Consider the following 19,328-nt stretch of genomic DNA (forward strand, 5'->3'; position numbering starts at 1 on the left):
TTTGTTTTCTCCACAACCACCATTCTATTCCACCTATAGTGCTATGTCCATGGCTCACGCTCATGTATTGCGTGAAAATTGAAAAAGTTTTGAGAATGTCAAAAGTATGAAACAATTGCTTGGTTTGTCATCGGGGTTGTGCATGATTTAAATATTTTGTGTGGTGAAGATGGAGCATAGCCAGACTATATGATTTTGTAGGGATAACTTTCTTTGGCCATGTTATTTTGAGAAGACATAATTGCTTTGTTAGTATGCTTGAAGTATTATTATTTTTATGTCAATATTAAACTTTTGTCTTGAATCTTTCGGATCTGAATATTCATACCACAATTAAGAAGAATTACACTAAAATTATGCCAAGTAGCACTCCACATCAAAAATTCTGTTTTTATCATTTACCTACTCGAGGACAAGCAGGAATTAAGCTTGGGGATGCTTGATACGTCTCCAACGTATCTATAATTTTTGATTGCTTCATGTTATATTATCTACTATTTTGGACATTATTAGGCTTTATTATCCACTTTTATATTATTTTTGGGACTAACCTATTAACCGGAGGCCCAACCCAGAATTGCTGTTTTTTTTGCCTATTTTAGGGTTTCGAAGAAAAGGAATATCAAACGGAGTCCAAATAGAATGAAACCTTCGGGAACGTGATTATCTCAACGAACAAGACCCGGGAGACTTGGACCCTACGTCAAGAAAGAAAAGAGGAGGCCACGAGGTAGGGGGCGCGCCTACCCCCCCCTCCCAGGCACGCCCTCCACCCTCGTAGGCCCCCTGTTGCTCCACCGACGTACTCCTTCCTCCTATATATACCTACGTACCCCCAAACGATCAGATATGGATCCAAAACCCTAATTCCACTGCCATAACTTTTTGTATCCACGAGATCCCATCTTGGGGCCTGTTTCGGAGCTCCGCCGGAGGGGGCATCGATCACGGAGGGCTTCTACATCAACACCATAGCCTCTTCGATGAAGTGTGAGTAGTTTACCTCAGACCTACGGGTCCATAGTTATTAGCTAGATGGCTTCTTCTCTCTTTTTGGATCTCAATACAATGTTCTCCCCCTCTCTTGTGGAGAACTATTCGATGTAATCTTCTTTTTGCGGTGTGTTTGTTGAGACCGATGAATTGTGGGTTTATGATCAACTCTATCTATGAATAATATTTGAATCTTCTCTGAATTCTTTTATGTATGATTGTTTATCTTTGCAAGCCTCTTCGAATTATCAGTTTGGTTTGGCCTACTAGATTGATCTTTCTTGCAATGGGATAAGTGCTTAGCTTTGGGTTCAATCTTGCGGTGTCCTTTCCCAGTGACAGTAGGGGTAGCAAGGCACGTATTGTATTGTTGCCATCGAGGATAACAAGATGGGGTTTTCTTCATATTGCATGAGTCTATCTTGCTTAAGGCGTTACTCTATTTTTAACTTAATACTCTAGATGCATGCTGGATAGCGGTCGATGAGTGGAGTAATAATAGTAGATGCAGGCAGGAGTCGGTCTACTTGTCTCGAACGTGATGCCTATATACATGATCATACCTAGATATTCTCATAACTATGCTCAATTCTGTCAATTGCTCAACAGTAATTTGTTCACCCACCGTAGAATACTTATGCTCTCGAGAGAAGCCACTAGTGAAACCTATGGCCCCGGGGTCTATATTCATCATATTAATCTCCTACTACTTAGTTATTTCCTTTGCTATTTACTTTGCCTTTATTTTACTTTGCATCTTTATCATAAAAATATCAAAAATATTATCTTATCATATCTATCAGATCTCACTCTCGTAAGTGGCCTTATAGGGATTGACAACCCCTATTTACGTTGGTTGTGAGGATTTATTTGTTTTGTGCAGGTACGAGGGACTCGCGCGTAGCCTCCTACTGTATTGATACCTTGGTTCTCAAAAACTAAGGGAAATACTTACGCTACTTTGCTGCATCATCCCTTCCTCTTCGGGGAAAACCAACGCAGTGCTCAAGAGGTAGCACATGGCACACTGAACTATCAAGTAGTCCTCAGATTTAGCTTGCGAGACGTTCATAATGTCCGGTGTTGCTCCTGCAACAGGCCTTGCACCCAGCGATGCTTCAAGGACGTAATTCTTCTGTGCAGCAATGAGGATAATCCTCAAGTTACGGACCCAGTCCGTGTAGTTGCTACCATCATCTTTCAACTTAGCTTTCTCTAGGAACGCATTAAAATTCAAGGGAACGGTAACACGGGCCATTGATCTACAACAACATAGATATGCAAAAACTATCAGGACTAAGTTCATGATAAATTAAAGTTCAATTAATCATATTACTAAAGAACTCCCACTTAGATAGACATCCCTCTAGTCATCTAAATGATCATGTGATCCATATCAACTAAACCATGTCCGAGCATCACGTGAGATGGAGTAGTTTTTAATGGTGAACATCTCTATGTTGATAATATCTACTACTCCCTCCGTTCCAAATTACTCATCGTGGTTTTAGCTAAAATTTGAACTAAAACCACGACAAGTAATTTGGAACAGAGGGAGTATATGATTCATGTTCGACCTTTCGGTCTCAGTGTTCCGAGGCCATGTCTGTACATGCTAGACTCGTCAAGTTTAACCTGAGTATTCTGCACGTGCAAAACTGTCTTACACCCATTGTATGTAATGTAGAGTTTATCACACCCGATCATCACGTGGTGTCTCAGCACGACGAACTGTAGTAACGGTGCATACTCAGGGAGAACACTTATACCTTGAAATTTAGTGAGGGATCATCTTATAATGCAACCGCCATACTAAGCAAAATAAGATGGATAAAAGATAAACATCACATGCAATCAAAATATGCGATATGATATGGCCATCATCATCTTGTGCCTTTGATCTCCATCTCCAAAGCACCGTCATGATCTCCATCGTCACCGGCTTGACACCTTGATCTCCATCGTAGAGTCATTGTCGTCTCGCCAACTATTGCTTCTACGACTATCGCTAACGAGTAGTGATAAAGTAAAGAAATTACATGGCGAATGCATTTCATACAATAAAGCGACAACCATAAGGCTCCTGCCAGTTGCCGATAACTTTTACAAAACATGATCATCTCATCCAATAACTTATATCACATCATGTCTTGACAATATCACATCACAACAAGCCCTGCAAAAACAAGTTAGACGTCCTTTACTTTGTTGTTGCAAGTTTTACGTGGATGCTACGGGCTTCTAACAAGAACCGTTCTTACCTATGCATCTAAACCAGAACGATTTTTCGTCAAGTGTGTTCTTTTAACCTTCAACAAGGACGGCCCTAGTCAAACTCGATTCAACTAAATTGGAGAAACAGACACCCGCCAGCCACCTTTATGCAAAACAAGTTGCATGTCTGTCGGTGGAACCGGTCTCATGAACGTGGTCATGTAAGGTTGGTCCGGGCCACTTCATCCAACAATGCCGCTGAATCAAAGTAAGACGTTGGTGGTAAGCAGTATGACTATGATCGCCCATAACTCTTTGTGTTCTACTCGTGCATATCATCTATGCATAGACCTGGCTCGGATGCCACTGTTGGGGAACGTAGCATGCAAATTTCAAAAAAACTCCTATGATCATGCAAGATCTACCTAGGAGATGCATAGCAACGAGAGGGGGAGAGTGTGTCCATGTACCATCGTAGACCGAAAGCGGAAGCGTTAGGTTAACGCGGTTGATATAGTCGAACGTCTTAACGATCCAACCGATCTAGTGCCGAACGTATGGCACCTCTGAGTTCAGCACACGTTCAACTCGATGACGTCCCTCGAACTCTTGATCCGTCTGAGGGTCGAGGGAGAGTTTCGTCAGCACGACGGCGTGATGACGATGATGGTGATGTGATCCGCGCAGGGCTTCACCTAAGCACTACGTGAATATGATCAGAGGAGTAAACCGTGGAGGGAGACGCCGCACATGGCTTGGAACAATTGGTGTGAGTCCAAGGGGTGCCCTGCCCACGTATATAAAGGAGGAGGGGAGGAGGCCGGCCACTAGGGGCGCGCCAAGGAGAGAGGAGTCCTACTAGGACTCCAAGTCCTAGTAGGATTTGCCCCCCTCTTTTCCTTCTCATGGAGGGGGAAAGGGGGAAGGGAGATGGAAGAGGAGAAGGAAAGGGGCGCGCACCCCCTTCCCTAGTCCAATTCGGACTCCCTATGGGAGGGGGGCGCGGCTACCCCTTGTGGGCTGCCTCCCCTCTCCCCTATGACCCATGTAGGCCCAATACTTCCCCTGGGGGGTTCCGGTAATCCCTCGATACTCCGAAAAATACTCGAACCACTCCGAAACCATTCCAGTGTCCGAATATCATTGTCCAATATATCAATTTTTGCCTCTCGACTATTTCGAGACTCCTCGTCATGTCCGTGATCTCATCCAGGACTCCGAACAATCTTCGGCCACCAAAACACATAACTCATAATACAAATCGTCATCGAACATTAAGCGTGCGGACCCTACGGGTTCGAGAACTACGTAGACATGACCGAGACACATCTCTGGTCAATAACCAATAGCGGAACCTGGATGCTCATATTGGTTCCTACATATTCTACGAAGATCTTTATCGGTCAAACCGTAATGATAACATACGTAATTCCCTTTGTCATCGGTATGTTACTTGCCCGAGATTCGATCGTCGGTATCCTCATACCTAGTTCAATCTCATTACCCGCAAGTCTCTTTACTCGTTCCGTATTACATCATCCCACAACTAACTCATTAGTCACATTGCTTGCAAGGCTTATCATGATGTGCATTACCAAGAGGGCCCAGAGATACCTCTCCGATACTCAGAGTGACAAATCCTAATCTCGATCTATGCCAACCCAACAAACACCTTTGGAGACACCTGTAGAGCATCTTTATAATCACCTAGTTACGTTGTGATGTTTGATAGCACACAAGGTGTCCCTCCGGTACTCGAGAGTTACATAATCTCATAGTCAAAGGAATATGTATAAGTCATGAAGAAAGCAATAGCAATATAACTTAACGATCATTATGCTAAGCTAACGGATGAGTCTTGTCCATCACATCATTATCCTAATAATGTGACCCCATTCATCAAATGACAACACGTCTATGGTCAGGAAATTTAACCATCTTTGATTAACTAGCTAGTCAAGTAGAGGCATACTAGAGACACTTTGTTTTGTCTATGTATTCACCCATGCATCAAGTTTCCGGTTAATACAATTCTAGCATGAATAATAAACATTTATTATAATATAAGGAAATATAAACGCTACTAGGAAAAAGGCTAGTAGTAGAGCTAGAAAACTGCCTACTAGTAGCATTGGGCGTTGGTACCCATGCTACTACTATCACGCTACAGCTAAATGGTTAGTAGTAGCGCAGGTGCACCCGCGCTACTACTAAAAAGTTAGTAGTAGCGCTGGTGCACCCGCGCTAACTACTAACCTAACTACTAGTAGCGCTCACTTATTTTCCACGCTAATACTAACCTAACTACTAGTAGCGCTCACTTATTTCCCACGCTACTACTAACAATTTAGGAATTAAAAAAAATTAGATGTAGTATTCATGGATGGCAATACGTCCAGTGGAAACCAAACCAACGTCACAGAACATTCTCAAGACACACAACCATCATCGAAACGTGGGTGCCTTCCCTAGTGTTCACCACCAACCTAAACAAACCACTTCTCTAGATGTATCTACCAAGGCTCGGAGTTCAGGCGCCGGTGGACCCGAATCCTCCCTCCCCCGGACGGTGGCGTCGAGGTCCTCCACCTCGGCGACCTTCGGCGTCACGATCAACTGGACGATCGTCTGTGCGACGTGGCCGCCGAGCTTCACCGGGTTGAAGAGCACAGCGCCCACCGGGCTGCGCTAGGTAGCGTCGATCACCCCTACGTCCACGCCGGGAAAATGAAAACTTGTTAGTATGCAAATATAATCAGTTCAACCAAATAGTATATTACAATTCACATGACCCACTAAGTTAAGTTTCCTTCTCATCTAGCAATTTAAAAGAGCTCATGCCAGAAATATATGCTTAATTCCTCACTGGCTATTCAAACTAAATGGTCCAAGAAAGCACATGGTTGCCATGGATACCAATCTAGATAAGTACTATCTATAAAGTTGCAATTCCTAAAGTTAGTCGTCTCTTAGTTTTGTGAGGAAAATATGTTCCTTTTTAGAAAGCATACAACTACAAATATCTTCTTACGATCTTAGCTAAGCGATGTAGTTAAAAGATAAAGACACACCATCTTTTTTTTGAGAATATAAATACGCATAATAAATATGTGAAAACACCAACTCTTTACATAAAAACGAAGATGAAGAATTAGGATATTCAATCATTATGTGGCACTCACCCTCTTGAGAATGTTGACTCGATCTTGGAATCCATCCATAGCTCACTCATTCTCATGTGAAGAATAAGCTGGTACTCGTATTCCACCTTCTTTAATGCCATCAAAGAGAGCAGTTCTGGCGTTTCGGTAGCTGCGAAAAGTGCAGAGAATAGTTATATAAGAATGCATATAGATTTTACAAGTGCATAGAAAAACATGAAGTCCAAAAGAAACACATAAATGCATATGCGAACTAAATTACTTTGCATATGAAAAAGAATATTTTTTTCTTCTGTAAATCACAAGTCAATAAATTCTCAAAACATCATCACTGGCATTGCCATAAGTTTTTTGTGTTAGCAGATTTCTTGTTAGGGTATTCGCGATATATAGTACCACATCAGGCAGGGTACTGTGTTTACTTGGCGCCGCAATGTTTGGCACCAAGTTAAGTCTTCGCAGACAAATAGAATACATTACTGGGCGGGACAAGGCAAAGAAAAACACAAAAAATTGTAGTTACTAAATCATCAGCATTAATCAGTGTCTTCTGCTCTTGTTTGTTACAATATCAAGTTAGCCAATGTAAACAAAAGAAAGCAAGACCAAACTACTACAACTGCACCTTTAGATTATTTTTTATCCATTGCAAAAGTATGATATAAACATACCTACACGAGTACAATTGATTGAAACTCAAGGCAAAGAAACTGTGAATGAATCCAATTGGATACGGGCCTACAATCAATCAAATTGGATATGTTCTTGCAAGCTACAAAGATGCTCAGAATTACTTGCAATCTGGTTTTTGCAAGCTACAAAGATGTTCAGAATTACTAATTATCCAATTACCCTCTCTTGGTCCAGAGAGATGTCTCAATATAACGCCACATTTCTCGAACTCTCGGAGAACAAGCTTGGTATCTCTAAGCGAGAATCTGTAAGCGGGGAACATTAAACATCAATAAACCAATTCATCCTAGATAAGGAACCCAACAAAAATCTAAGTAACGGCTATTGCTTTCTCAGGCAGGGTGTACAAACTTAACAAAAATGAAAGTGCACTAGCACTATGGAGTCCAGTATATCCAGTTTCTAGGACAAGCACTAAGGTCTAAGAATGATATGCTACTAAACGATTGATTTTGCTGTTGCTCATGGACATAGACAGGAGCAAGCACATAGCAGGGCCATGAACCTACGCAAAGCAGCAATTTTTTCAGCTCCGTGGCTACATGTCCAGCGGAAATCAAGATACTACCTACTTGCAGAACTAATCTACCATGCACATGCGGCAGGCTATAGCTTCCTCAAAAAACAAGTAAAAGAAGAGCAACATAGTTTCCTCTGTGTGATAGTACTCACCAGCGGCGAGTGGGTTGGGAGAGGAGAGCACGATGTTATGATGAAACTAAATTGGTGTTGTAGATGTTGAAATAGTTTTTATATACTTGGTCAAACTTGAAGAAGTTTGACTTAGCACAGCGTTAGAACTTCAATTGATTTTTTTGTACTGAACTTCAATTAGTTTGTAACGAAGGGATTTTACTGGATTGCTAGTCGCGGGATCAAATTAAAATTGACTAAGGTCAGCAATGACATCAGCTCATGAACATCTACAACTCTGAATTTCTATTTGGTGTACGTCACCTCCCCCCAAATCAAATCGATGTCTTCCCTGTTGAAAAACCGAAAGTAAAGCGTTGGAATGAATCATCAAGACAAGACAAAATTGGCATGGACTTGTGTGAACATCAGAGAATCAATCGTCGCTACAAGAGCTCATCTTGTGTTGTCAAATCTCACTCATAGTAGACGCACACGCACACGCGCACACAAATTGTTGCACTAGTGAAAAGAAGAAACACCTCAGGGTAATTGGTTTGATGGCCAGGACACGCAGGACACGAGACAGAGCAGAGTCTCCATGGGGCGTTGGCAGCGGGGTCGGAGCAGCGGCGGCGGCTTCCATGGATGCCTGAGGACAGGAACATTATCAAGTTAGTATCAACAAGCTGGAGATGAATGTGCAGTTTCCCGAAGAAGGAACAAAAGCTTGAGATTTGTGTCTGGTCTGAAGATGTAAGTTGCAGCAAGGCTTGGAATGTGGCATGGATGGCGTGGACAAGCATGGGTGATACCTTCCATGGTGGGAGAAGACCGGAGGGAGCTGCTGTTGGTGGCCCTTCATGCCCTTCCATGGCGTCGGACTAGTCCTGGTCATGGAGACGGTGGTGGGTCAGAGAGGGAGGCAGGGAGAAGTGAGAGAGGAGGGATTCGTACCCATGGATCCATCCATTCCATGGCTGCGAGCGCCTACGTATCCTGAGGGCTTGAGGTCGTGGAGGAGGACGGCGCCGTGGATATGGCCAACTCGAGCCGGCCGGCGAGGAAGTAGGCCCCGCCCGCAACCCAACCCTAGCCACGGGGCTGGGGTTGCGATCGAGCTAGCGAATCTGCCGGATGGGAGGAAGCGCCGGAGCGAGGGGGTCTCGGCGGTGTGCTGCGTGCCGCCGGAACTCGCCGGAATCGCGGCCGGAGCCGGAGACGGCGGCGGCGAGAGGAGTCGCGGGGGAGAGAAAGAGGGGATGGAAGGGAGGCCGGGGGTGGAGGGATCTGGATCTGGATCTTGGGTGGATATTTTTGTAGCGTGGTGATAGTAGCGCGTTTTGCAAACCAGGCGCTACAGCTATGTCTTTAGCAGTAGCGCTGGATTGATCACCCACGCTGCTACTATATGTTAATCTGAGAGTGTGATGTGGCACACTTACTAGTAGCGCTGCCAAAAAAACCCACGCTGCTGCTAAGTAATACCAGCAGCACATTTTGTACCAAGCGCTACTGATATTTACCAATAGCGTGGGTTCCCAAACAGATGCTATTGGTAAAGTCCTATGTATAAGCATTTTTTTAATAGTGAAATAACAATTTTATTATTGCCTTTAGATATATTTCCTTCAGCACGACACAACCCGTGACCAACACGACCCGAGATACCGTGCCATGTTGGGCCAGGGATTTTGGCAAATGGGCGGCACGGCCCGACACCGTGTAGCATGCCAACACGGGCACGTCACAACACCAAATAGGCCCGAACATAGAAAGAGTGCACGGTATGTATTGCAATGATTTTTTGCACTTTTTGAAGTGACACATATGTATTGTACACATGTTGTCCCATTGCTAGAATAGTGTACATTTAGTGTTAAGCTTAGAGACGTTCCATTGTTTTTTCAATTTTGTCATGTTTGTTACATATACATGAGTAGCAAACCTCCACTTCACATGGTTCTATGGATGGGTGACACGCATACATCTGTTTTTTAAAAGCTCTCCTTGCAAAGAATACAACTACTCAAACCTACTGCGATTTGAACACTTGCTTAAAAGGAAGCTAGTTTTGCAATTTGGAATTCAAAAAGGTATTCACGTTTTGCACCTAGTCCATTGGGTTTATTCTACGCAGTTGAGCCGTTGGGTGGCACTAGGTAAATCAATTAGAAATTTATCACATGATTTTGAACTCGACACAATATAGTGCACATTGAGAGCTCATAGATTTACACACACAAAACTAAATTGAGAGAAAACACATCTGCCAGAAGGTTGCGTGGAATTTCATAGACCCAAATGCAAGTGTTTCCCACGATATAGGACCACATGAGCTGCCTTCTAGTAGCTCCTTCGCACAAGTAACCATAACAAATTTACAGAAAATGACAAGCCCAAGCTAGTCTCAATCATGCCACGATAGAGGTGATCATGCGTACTTCTCAAAATGGCATCAGAGATGCAGGGGCATTGCTCACTAGGTCACCACTGATAGTAGTAATTTCCTTCCCCTCAAGTACCCGTTCGACTTGAGCATCGATCTTCACATCATTCACCATGCAGATCAGTAAGCAGTACGCCTGCCTTTGCAACGATGTCCACCGCTCCTCGTGGAGCCGCCGCAAAGGTAGCAGAAGGAGTGCCCGCACCTGCAGATCACAAACAAGAAACTGGCCTAGTTTGTACTCCGTTGCACATGAACGTAATTTTCGTGTTCGCTGCAGATTCAGGCAGAGTTAGTTGGTAGTTTACCTGCAGCTCATGTGCTGGCAGCCGGCCACCCTTTCCACGTACATCTTGCACCGGGGGCACCTCTGCCACCTCCTCTCCTGCGCAACCTTCCTCAGCAGCAGGTCCTCCCGCCCGCGCTCGTCCTTCCCGAGCCGCTGGAACTCGGCGCAGTCCACGCCGTCGTGCCACGGCACCTTGCACTGCGCGCAGAACATGCGGTTGCAGTGTGGGCACTCCACGTTCGTGAGCGCCTCCGCGCCGCCGTCGCCGGGCCCGGGGTCGTCGTCGATCAGCAGCGCCGAGCAGTCCTTGAAGGGGCAGTAGAACTTGAGTTCCCCGAGCGCCAGCTCGCAGAGCGCGGCGCCCCAGCGCTGGAACAGCTGAGGCGGGACGATGTCCCGGCATTCCTCCGGGTGCAGCACGCCGCCCTTGCAGCCCGGATCGGGGCAGCCCATGGACAGCAGGTTGTCCTCGACCCTCGCCGCGATGTACTGCCTCACGCAGCCCGCGCAGAAGGCGTGCGCGCACCCGGCGACGGGGAAGCGCTCGACGCCGGGGAGCGTCTCCATGCAGATTGTGCAGTAGAACTCTTTCATGATCGTGGCGCTGTGGGAACCTTCGCCGACCTCCAACAGGCCGCCGTTACGTGGTTTTCTCGACTTCCCGCTGCCCGTCTCTTTGATGAAGATCAGGCTGTCATCGTCGTCTACATCGATGACTTCTTGCCTATCATTATCATCTATATCTATGACTTGATGTGGCGACTCCGATCGTAGTTTACGCTTGCCTTTGCGGTCTGTCATGGCGACGTCGGTTCCGGAGAGGGAGGCCGAGGAGGAGGGGATGCCGGTCGTGTCAAGCGAGAGGCCGATGGAGAGGAGGATGGCCTGCTGGATCTGGATCTCCTCGGGGCTGCTGGAGGAGCCAAGGACTGCTACGTCCTCGTCCTCGTCGGATGAGATGTAGATGGGGAAGGGTGGACCGTCGGTGGTGGCGGAGGCCGCCATGACAGGCGACGAGCGGTGTTCAGCCAGCGGCGGCGGCGCTGCCTTGCTTCCCATCCGTATAGGGTCGTGGACTGCGGCCGTTCAGTTAGGCGGAGAATGTGGACGGACGGGTGCGGTCACTTTCTTTTTTGAGGGAACAGAATCGTCAGAAAATCCTAATTTTGCGGTCTCCTAGCGATGAATTAACTTGTTATTATCCTTTACTTTCTGGAACGAAAAGTATTGCTATCTTTTGATAGTTGTGAGATTTTATCTATATCTTTTTCTACAAGGATGCACACTTGTACATATGCACATACACTCATTCATGTAAACGCACGCACGCACACCCTACCCTTATGAACATTTCCGAAAGACTGAGCCGACACAACATCTGAAGATTGATGAAGTCACCACATGTTTTCATATAGTCGACGGGAATGTATCCCCTACTGAATGAACATTGTCAAAAAGACTAAAATAATAATCCAGGAAAATATGAGCACCAGCGTCAAGTGTCGAAACCCTGATGGGCTGGTTCCACAAAGAACCTAACCATCTGATTTAGACTCAGTTCGCTATATTTTACCTTTATCTATATATTTATATCTATACATATACAAATATAAAAAGGCCCAAATGGATAAATCCGACTAATTTTAGCCATAAAACTAGGACAATCCAATGACCTAGATTAATCAAATGGCGAGCGATCAACATGTTTAGCATGTAATTAATATTATATTAAATATCAAAGTCGGTGATAATCATACAATTAACATGCGAAAAATATCCTACTACATAATATCTGTGTGCAATTAATATATTTCCTAATATTAACGATTGCACGTTCGCATTATTAGTTATAGATGGGAAACCACACAGATATTAGGCGATTCGTTGGTCATTTAAGCAATCATGTTATCATTTGTTTAAACTACCTCAAGTTCATTACAAATTGAGCATGAGCCAACTACCACTTTTTGCCATTCATGGTAGAATCTTACAAATCAAATCATTCAAAACAGAGTACCATATATTCAAATTGCATCTTCTCTTACACATAAATAATACGAAGCTAATAGTTGCTCCCCCCCCCCTCCGAAAGGGGACACAGGCGACGACCTCACCGCCCCGCCTAGCAATCCTCCAACACCTCCTCCCTCTCGATTTCATTGGTAGCCTCTGGCAGACATTACCCGCGTGGACCAGGCGGCAGCCAGGTATGTTCTTTACTTCGTTGTGTGCTTGCTTTCCTCCACGGCGTGGTGTGGTTGTTTATCCTTCTACTCCTGTCGACATGTTTCCCATTGATGAATACGAGCGAAGACGTGGCTTGGTTTCGCAAGTTTGCAGTGGTTAGGCTCCCTTCCAAGGGACTGTGAAGGTGGTAACACTGGTAAGGCATTAATCTCTGGGCAAAAAATCAGATTCGATAGGGATTGTTGACAGTGATGTGGTCGGTCATGGGCGCCCCTCCCCTCCTGGGAGGCATTACCGAAGAGTGTGTCTTTCATCATTGGGCCGTGTCCGATCGAAGTGAGGACAATGGTAGTGGTCGTTGGTAGGGCTGGATTTTTTGGAGGTTAGGTGGGGCAGTCATGTGCGGGTCTAAACGGAAGCTTTGTCGTTGACAGGGGTCGATGCCGGCGAAGACAACACCGATTCCCTTCTTGGTGGTGTTTCTGGAGATCTCACTCTCTTTCTCTCCCGATGGAGGTCAAGTTAAGTGGCAGTCGAATGTTTGGAATCCACGCCAGGGTTCTGTTGTGTTGTTTTTTTAATCTTTTTTTCCTTGTTTCAGTTGGTTTTCGACCGAGTTTCCCTTATAAATTGGGTCATTTTTTTCCTTTTCCTATCTCAACAAAATTGGCAAAGCACCTCCCTCACATCGCAAAAAAGAAAACAATCTCCATATGTGTTGATATTAAAAGCGTTAGTTGGGTTTCATCCATATAACATCGGTACGGTAGCATGCATCTCATGGTCCAAGGTTGTCTAGTGATGTACTTCTTTTGCATTTTTCATTTGGATATTAGGTTTGCCTTAAGTCAAACTATGTATAGTTTGACCAAATTTATATTGAAAAAGGTGAACACCTGTAATATCAAATAAATACAATATATAAGTATATCTCATGATGACTCCAATGATATTGATTTTGTATTGTAAATGTTAGTTTTTTTATATACTTGGTCAAACTTCAAAAGGTTTCACTTAATACGAACCTAATATACGAAGTAAAAAGAAACTGAGAGAGTATTATCTTCAGTAATCTCACATAAATTAGGACACTTAATCCTATTATAATGAACAAAATCCCGTTAATAACGTAAAATCACCCAAAAAGTACATGCCAACCCTTTTTTATTGTTTTCACAAATATTTCAAACATCTATACACCAATTTCACATGTGATCAAATACAAATGTATTTGAGAGTAGTTACAGGTACATTCCAGATCAATGACAATTGTGTTTCAATGGTTCATATGTTCAAAAATTCAACTTCCAGACACATTTCGATTGAAACTTCAACATAATTTCCATATACATTTTAGAACAATAGTGGACATATTTTATAATATTACAAAAATATTTTACTTAACTTTCTCACAAACACACAACCATTTCAGTTAAAATTCAAGACATTTCACACAATTTCCAGTTGCATAGGTTTCAGTAAGTTTTTAGCATAAATTTTCAATTGGTTTTTTAGAGGTTTTCCCATCGGTTTTAGAAAGTAGTCATCCTGCAATGCAGTTTAGTAAAAATTCTACATGCATTTCACACAAATTAAGTCAAGTCCATCTGCTTAGGAAATGTTTCACGAAGTAAACCATACCTCTCATATGAATTATATAAACCGAGGTTAGGAAAATGCAACATAATACCAACTTCACGTATACTTTTTTTTGAACAAACTTCACGTATACTAATCTTCATAAGAAGTCTACTAAGGTTCTCTCTGCGGAGGCTACAACCCTGGCTGAAGGCCTAAAGCTTGCTAATATTGTGGGAAGTAATTCTATTTTGGTACAGTCTGATAGCCTAATCTTGGTAGAGGCTCTCCAAAACAATTCTGGACACTCAACTGTGGCAACTCCAATTCTTGAAGAGTGTCGGTTACTGTTAATTAACTTCGGGAAGGTCATGATAGAGCATTGTCATCGCGATTGTAATAAAGTAGCTCATGTCCTGGAACAGAATGGTCATGTTGTTCCACCGAATTTGTGGTTGCACGCACCTTTGGCTTTTATTTCTGAACTATTAGCGGACAATGTAAGCGTTGTTTAAATTTAATAAAGCTAGCCAAGATGGCCTTCCCCTTAAAAAGGTGTCGATGATATTTGTCTCTTGCGAGGTTAGGAACAAGTGAAATATACACAAGTTTATAAGAATATCATCACAATTTAAGGGTGAGGTCCAAACGCGTGTGATGTAGCTAGGTGCAAAATATTTGAGAGTACCCATTCTCCGAAAAAGTAGCCTTTTTCGCTTGGGTCAGAACGTCAAACAATTCCTTTCAACTTGTGACTTGAAGCTTGAATTGAATATGTGGTGTCCATAACGATATAACATGCAAGTCAACTAGATGTAGAATAAGAGTTCCTAATTTGAAATGGATGGCTGGATCGGAATTTCAATGCTATGTCGATAACTAAGGCATGAACACTTGATTCAATGGAGATAAAACACATCTACCACTTACACAAAAATCATTTATTCCTAAATAATTACCACCATCTCCTTTTCAGTTTATTAGGCATACGTGTATCCCTAGATTAACAATTTAACTAATATAATAAAGCAATATATCCAAAATTTATACCACTAGAAAATATACCATTTTAAGTTTCTAATATATTTTTTTGTGATATATAAAATGTACTACGTTGTTTAAATTGTTAATCTAGGGATACACGTAGGCCTAATAAAATAGGAAGGAGGTAGTAATTTTTTCTATCCATGCAACCCTTCCACAAGTCATGCATGCTTAACGCATAGTTTCTCATTGTTGTCATCTCCATAGGCCACATGAAAAAGCATCATGCACATGCTTAACGCCTAGTTTCTCATTGTTGTCACTCAAACTAGAATGGTTAACCGTTATCTGTGTCCCCTTTGGTAATTGCTCTATTAGGGGACGGGAATATGTGCCATCTTTAATGCCCACGGGGGAGCTGGTGGGTCAAATACCTTACCCAACATGCAAGACGGGGATGGGGATGGGATACCATTATCCATGCCCATTTCCCACCTTACTCGTGAAGGCCTAACATGTGGGCTCTAAAATTAGTAGACCACATGTAATTTCCACTTGCCCACTCAAATTTCCACCCATCCCCCACCCCTCTGGCCAAAAAGCCCTAAGAAAAGCCTAACCTGGCCACAACATATTATTCATTGTGCTGAAATGCTTTTTCCTACTTAAATGCTATTGAACGTTGGTGTTGAATATGTGCATGGGTTTCCCCATGCCGATAAAAAACCAGACGAGGATGATGATGGGAACATTTTTATCCCCGCAGATGGGTATGGGGACGAGCATGGGAAGGTTGTCGCGGGGACGGGGATGGGAGTCTAATACCCACCTAGGTAATCCCCATTGCTAGCCTGAGTTGTCGCACACATCCCTTAAAATAAGAGTTTTTATATATCTCCGGTTATCCTTTGGTCAAATGTAGGATCATCAAAATGTTCAAGCCTCTTTTATCTTAGATAGAGATCAAATTTTCTATATTGTTTTTCTTTGACGAGGATGATCGCTAAAAACCTCAAATTTAGTTTCTCTTAGGAAAAAATCCCAACATAGTCCACACACCATACTCAATATGAACTCAAATAGTATGCAATGATCTTCGCAACAACTCTGGGACATCCTCTAGTTAAGTTGAGAGAAAGTACCATGAAATTTCCATAATCCATATATATGCGCCATCTCATCAGCTCATCTACTTGGCTTAAAAGCTACAACCTTAATGGTTTCTTCCTAGGAAGTTCATCTCCTTTCCTCATAAGAAATTACTACGATCCACGCCGGAGTTGCAAAATGATAATTGCAAAATTTTAGGTCATTTCTCAATACTAGCCCAATAATGAATCCTAACTGGCCAATGCCCTATGGCATACTTGGATTGCACTCAAGATCTGGTCCAAGTCTCTATAACCGACCCACCAAAATTGTAAATAGTTTTTTAGCCTTTTATAGAGGAAATCGGCCTTCTAACTCCCCAGTGAGCAAATCATAGATCGTACTTGGTCAGAAATCTCCAAATCATTAAAAAGACACTCCATGAACAAAAACTACACTTTGTTGTTATTCTTGCAATACAGTGAGTTGGTAGGAAAAAACCTTTCTTGGAAATAGAGGGTAAATGTTATAGTAGCTATTGATGACGACCAAAAATATTTCCATCTCTCCTCTCTCTCTCAGCATTTCTTTACTAACAAAATCAAAGTCATTGAAGATCAGAGGTTCAAATCTTTTAACCACGACCACAAATCTGCTATTCTCAAATCTGGAGCTACAAAAGAATACCTAGAACTTCTCCCTTTAGTCTATGTACCTTGACCCTATTTCTCAACTATTGTCTTTGTGATTCCTTCAACTAATAAATTATGACGCCTTCTTTCAGATAAACCCCATTACTAGCCCTAGGTCGTATGGTTTTGGCACTAGTTTCTAAGAAAATATACTCGCACTCTATTAAACATGCCATTCTCCCACTTTTTTCCATTGACTGTCCACCAACTCACTGCCAATGTTATGTGTTTCAACTCAACTTTCATGGTCCTCCTTCCAAACAAAGATGCAACCAGGTCAGCTCACACCTTTGACCCCACACCTAAAGCCTTAGCCAAACTGCTTACCAGCTGACTTAAATGCTTTATCCCTCTTTTCATCCACGAGGAACCAAACAAGTTGAAAAAACAACGGGATATCACTGAAAACTTCATTGACGTTGCTAACCTTTTGGGCTGTTATCACTCTAGGAAAGCACATATTAGGTTTGATAAACTTGACTTCAACAAAGCTTTCAACTCCTATCATTGGGGCCTCCTTAAAAATTCTATGCACATGATTTTCTGATAGACCTTGTTCTTGTTGGGGAATGTTGCAGAAAACAAAAAATTTCCTACGGTTTCACCAAGATCCATCTAGGAGTTCATCTAGCAACGAGTGATCGGATTGCATCTACATACCTTTGTAGATCACGCGCGGAAGCGTTCAAAGAACGGGGATGAGGAAGGCGTACTCGACGTGATCCAAATCACCGGAGATCCTAGCGCCGAACGGACGGCACCTCCGTGTTCAACACACGTACGGTCAGCGTAACGTCTCCTCCTTCTTGATCCAGCAAGGGGAAGGAGAGGTTGAGGAAGATGCCTTCAGCAGCAGCACGACGGCGTGGTGGTGATGGAGCTGCAGTACTCCGGCAGGGCTTCGCCAAGCTCTATGGAGGAGGAGGATGTATTGGAGAGGGAGAGGGAGGCACCAAAGGCGTGAGGTGAGAGGCCCTCCTTCCCCCACTATATATAGGGAGCCTAGGGGGGGCGCCGGCCCTAGGAGATGCACGGCGGCCAAGGGAGGAATCCCTCCTCCCCAAGGCACCTAGGAGGTGCCTTCCCCTTTTAGGACTCTTCCTTTCCTTATCTCTTGGCGCATGGGGCTCTTGGGGCTGGTGCCCTTGGCCCATATAGGCCAAGGCGCACACCCCTACAGACCATGTGGCCCCCCGGGGCAGGTGGCCCCACCCGGTGGACCCCCGGGACCCTTCCGGTGGTCCCGGTACAATACCGGTGACCCCGAAACTTGTCCCGATGGCCGAAATAGCACTTCCTATATATAATTCTTTACCTCCGAACCATTCCGGAACTCCTCGTGACATCCGGGATCTCATCCGGGACTCCGAAAAACATTCGGGTTACTGCATATACATATCCCTACAACCCTAGCGTCACCGAACCTTAAGTGTGTAGACCCTACGGGTTCGGGAGACATGTAGACATGACCGAGATCGCTCTCCGGTCAATAACCAACAGCGGGATCTGGATACCCATGTTGGCTCCCACATGCTCCTCGATGATCTCATCGGATGAACCACGATGTCGAGGATTCAAGCAACCCCGTATACAATTCCCTTTGTCAATCGGTATGTTACTTGCCCGAGATTCGATCGTCGGTATCCCAATACCTTGTTCAATCTCGTTACCGGCAAGTCACTTTACTCGTACCGTAATGCATGATCCCGTGACCAGACACTTGGTCACTTTGAGCTCATAATGATGACGTATTACCGAGTGGGCCCAGTGAGACCTCTCCATCATACGGAGTGACAAATCCCAGTCTTGATCCGTGTCAACCCAACAGACACTTTCGGAGATACCCGTAGTATACCTTTATAGTCACCCAGTTACGTTGTGACGTTTGGTACACCCAAAGCACTCCTACGGTATCCGGGAGTTACACGATCTCATGGTCTAAGGAAAAGATACTTGACATTGGAAAACTCTAGCAAACGAACTATACGATCTTGTGCTATGTTTAGGATTGGGTCTTGTCCATCACATCATTCTCCTAATGATGTGATCTCGTTATCAATGACATCCAATGTCCATAGTCAGGAAACCATGACTATCTGTTGATCAACGAGCTAGTCACCTAGAGGCTTACTAGGGACATGTTGGTATCTATTATTCACACATGTATTACGATTTCCGGATAACACAATTATAGCATGAATAAAGACAATTATCATGAATAAGGAAATATAATAATAATGCTTTTATTATTGCCTCTAGGGCATATTTCCAACAGTCTCCCACTTGCACTAGAGTCAATAATCTATTTACATTATGATGAATCGAACACCCATGGAATTCTGGTGTTGATCATGTTTTGCTCTAGG

At 43.7% G+C, this 19,328-nt stretch overlaps 1 protein-coding gene and 1 long non-coding RNA gene across 2 annotated transcripts; both read right to left on the minus strand.

The window, feature by feature from the left end:
- Positions 1-5,568: 5,568 nt before the first annotated feature.
- Positions 5,569-9,007, minus strand: LOC125556118. The gene is made up of 5 exons (XR_007305013.1): positions 8,652-9,007; positions 8,510-8,584; positions 8,237-8,346; positions 6,390-6,519; positions 5,569-5,915 (listed from the first exon to the last, which is right to left on the minus strand). It is a non-coding gene; the product is annotated as an uncharacterized LOC125556118 (long non-coding RNA).
- Positions 9,008-10,263: 1,256 nt separating this feature from the next.
- LOC125507081 (E3 ubiquitin-protein ligase RNF144A-like) lies at positions 10,264-11,491 on the minus strand. The gene is made up of 2 exons (XM_048671775.1): positions 10,452-11,491; positions 10,264-10,348 (listed from the first exon to the last, which is right to left on the minus strand). Exons 1-2 carry the CDS (start codon positions 11,489-11,491, stop codon positions 10,264-10,266), a joined length of 1,125 nt encoding a protein of 374 aa, XP_048527732.1.
- Positions 11,492-19,328: the final 7,837 nt, after the last annotated feature.

The sequence above is a fragment of the Triticum urartu genome, chromosome 5 (assembly GCF_003073215.2).
Source record: "Triticum urartu cultivar G1812 chromosome 5, Tu2.1, whole genome shotgun sequence".
Classification (NCBI taxonomy): Eukaryota; Viridiplantae; Streptophyta; class Magnoliopsida; order Poales; family Poaceae; genus Triticum; species Triticum urartu.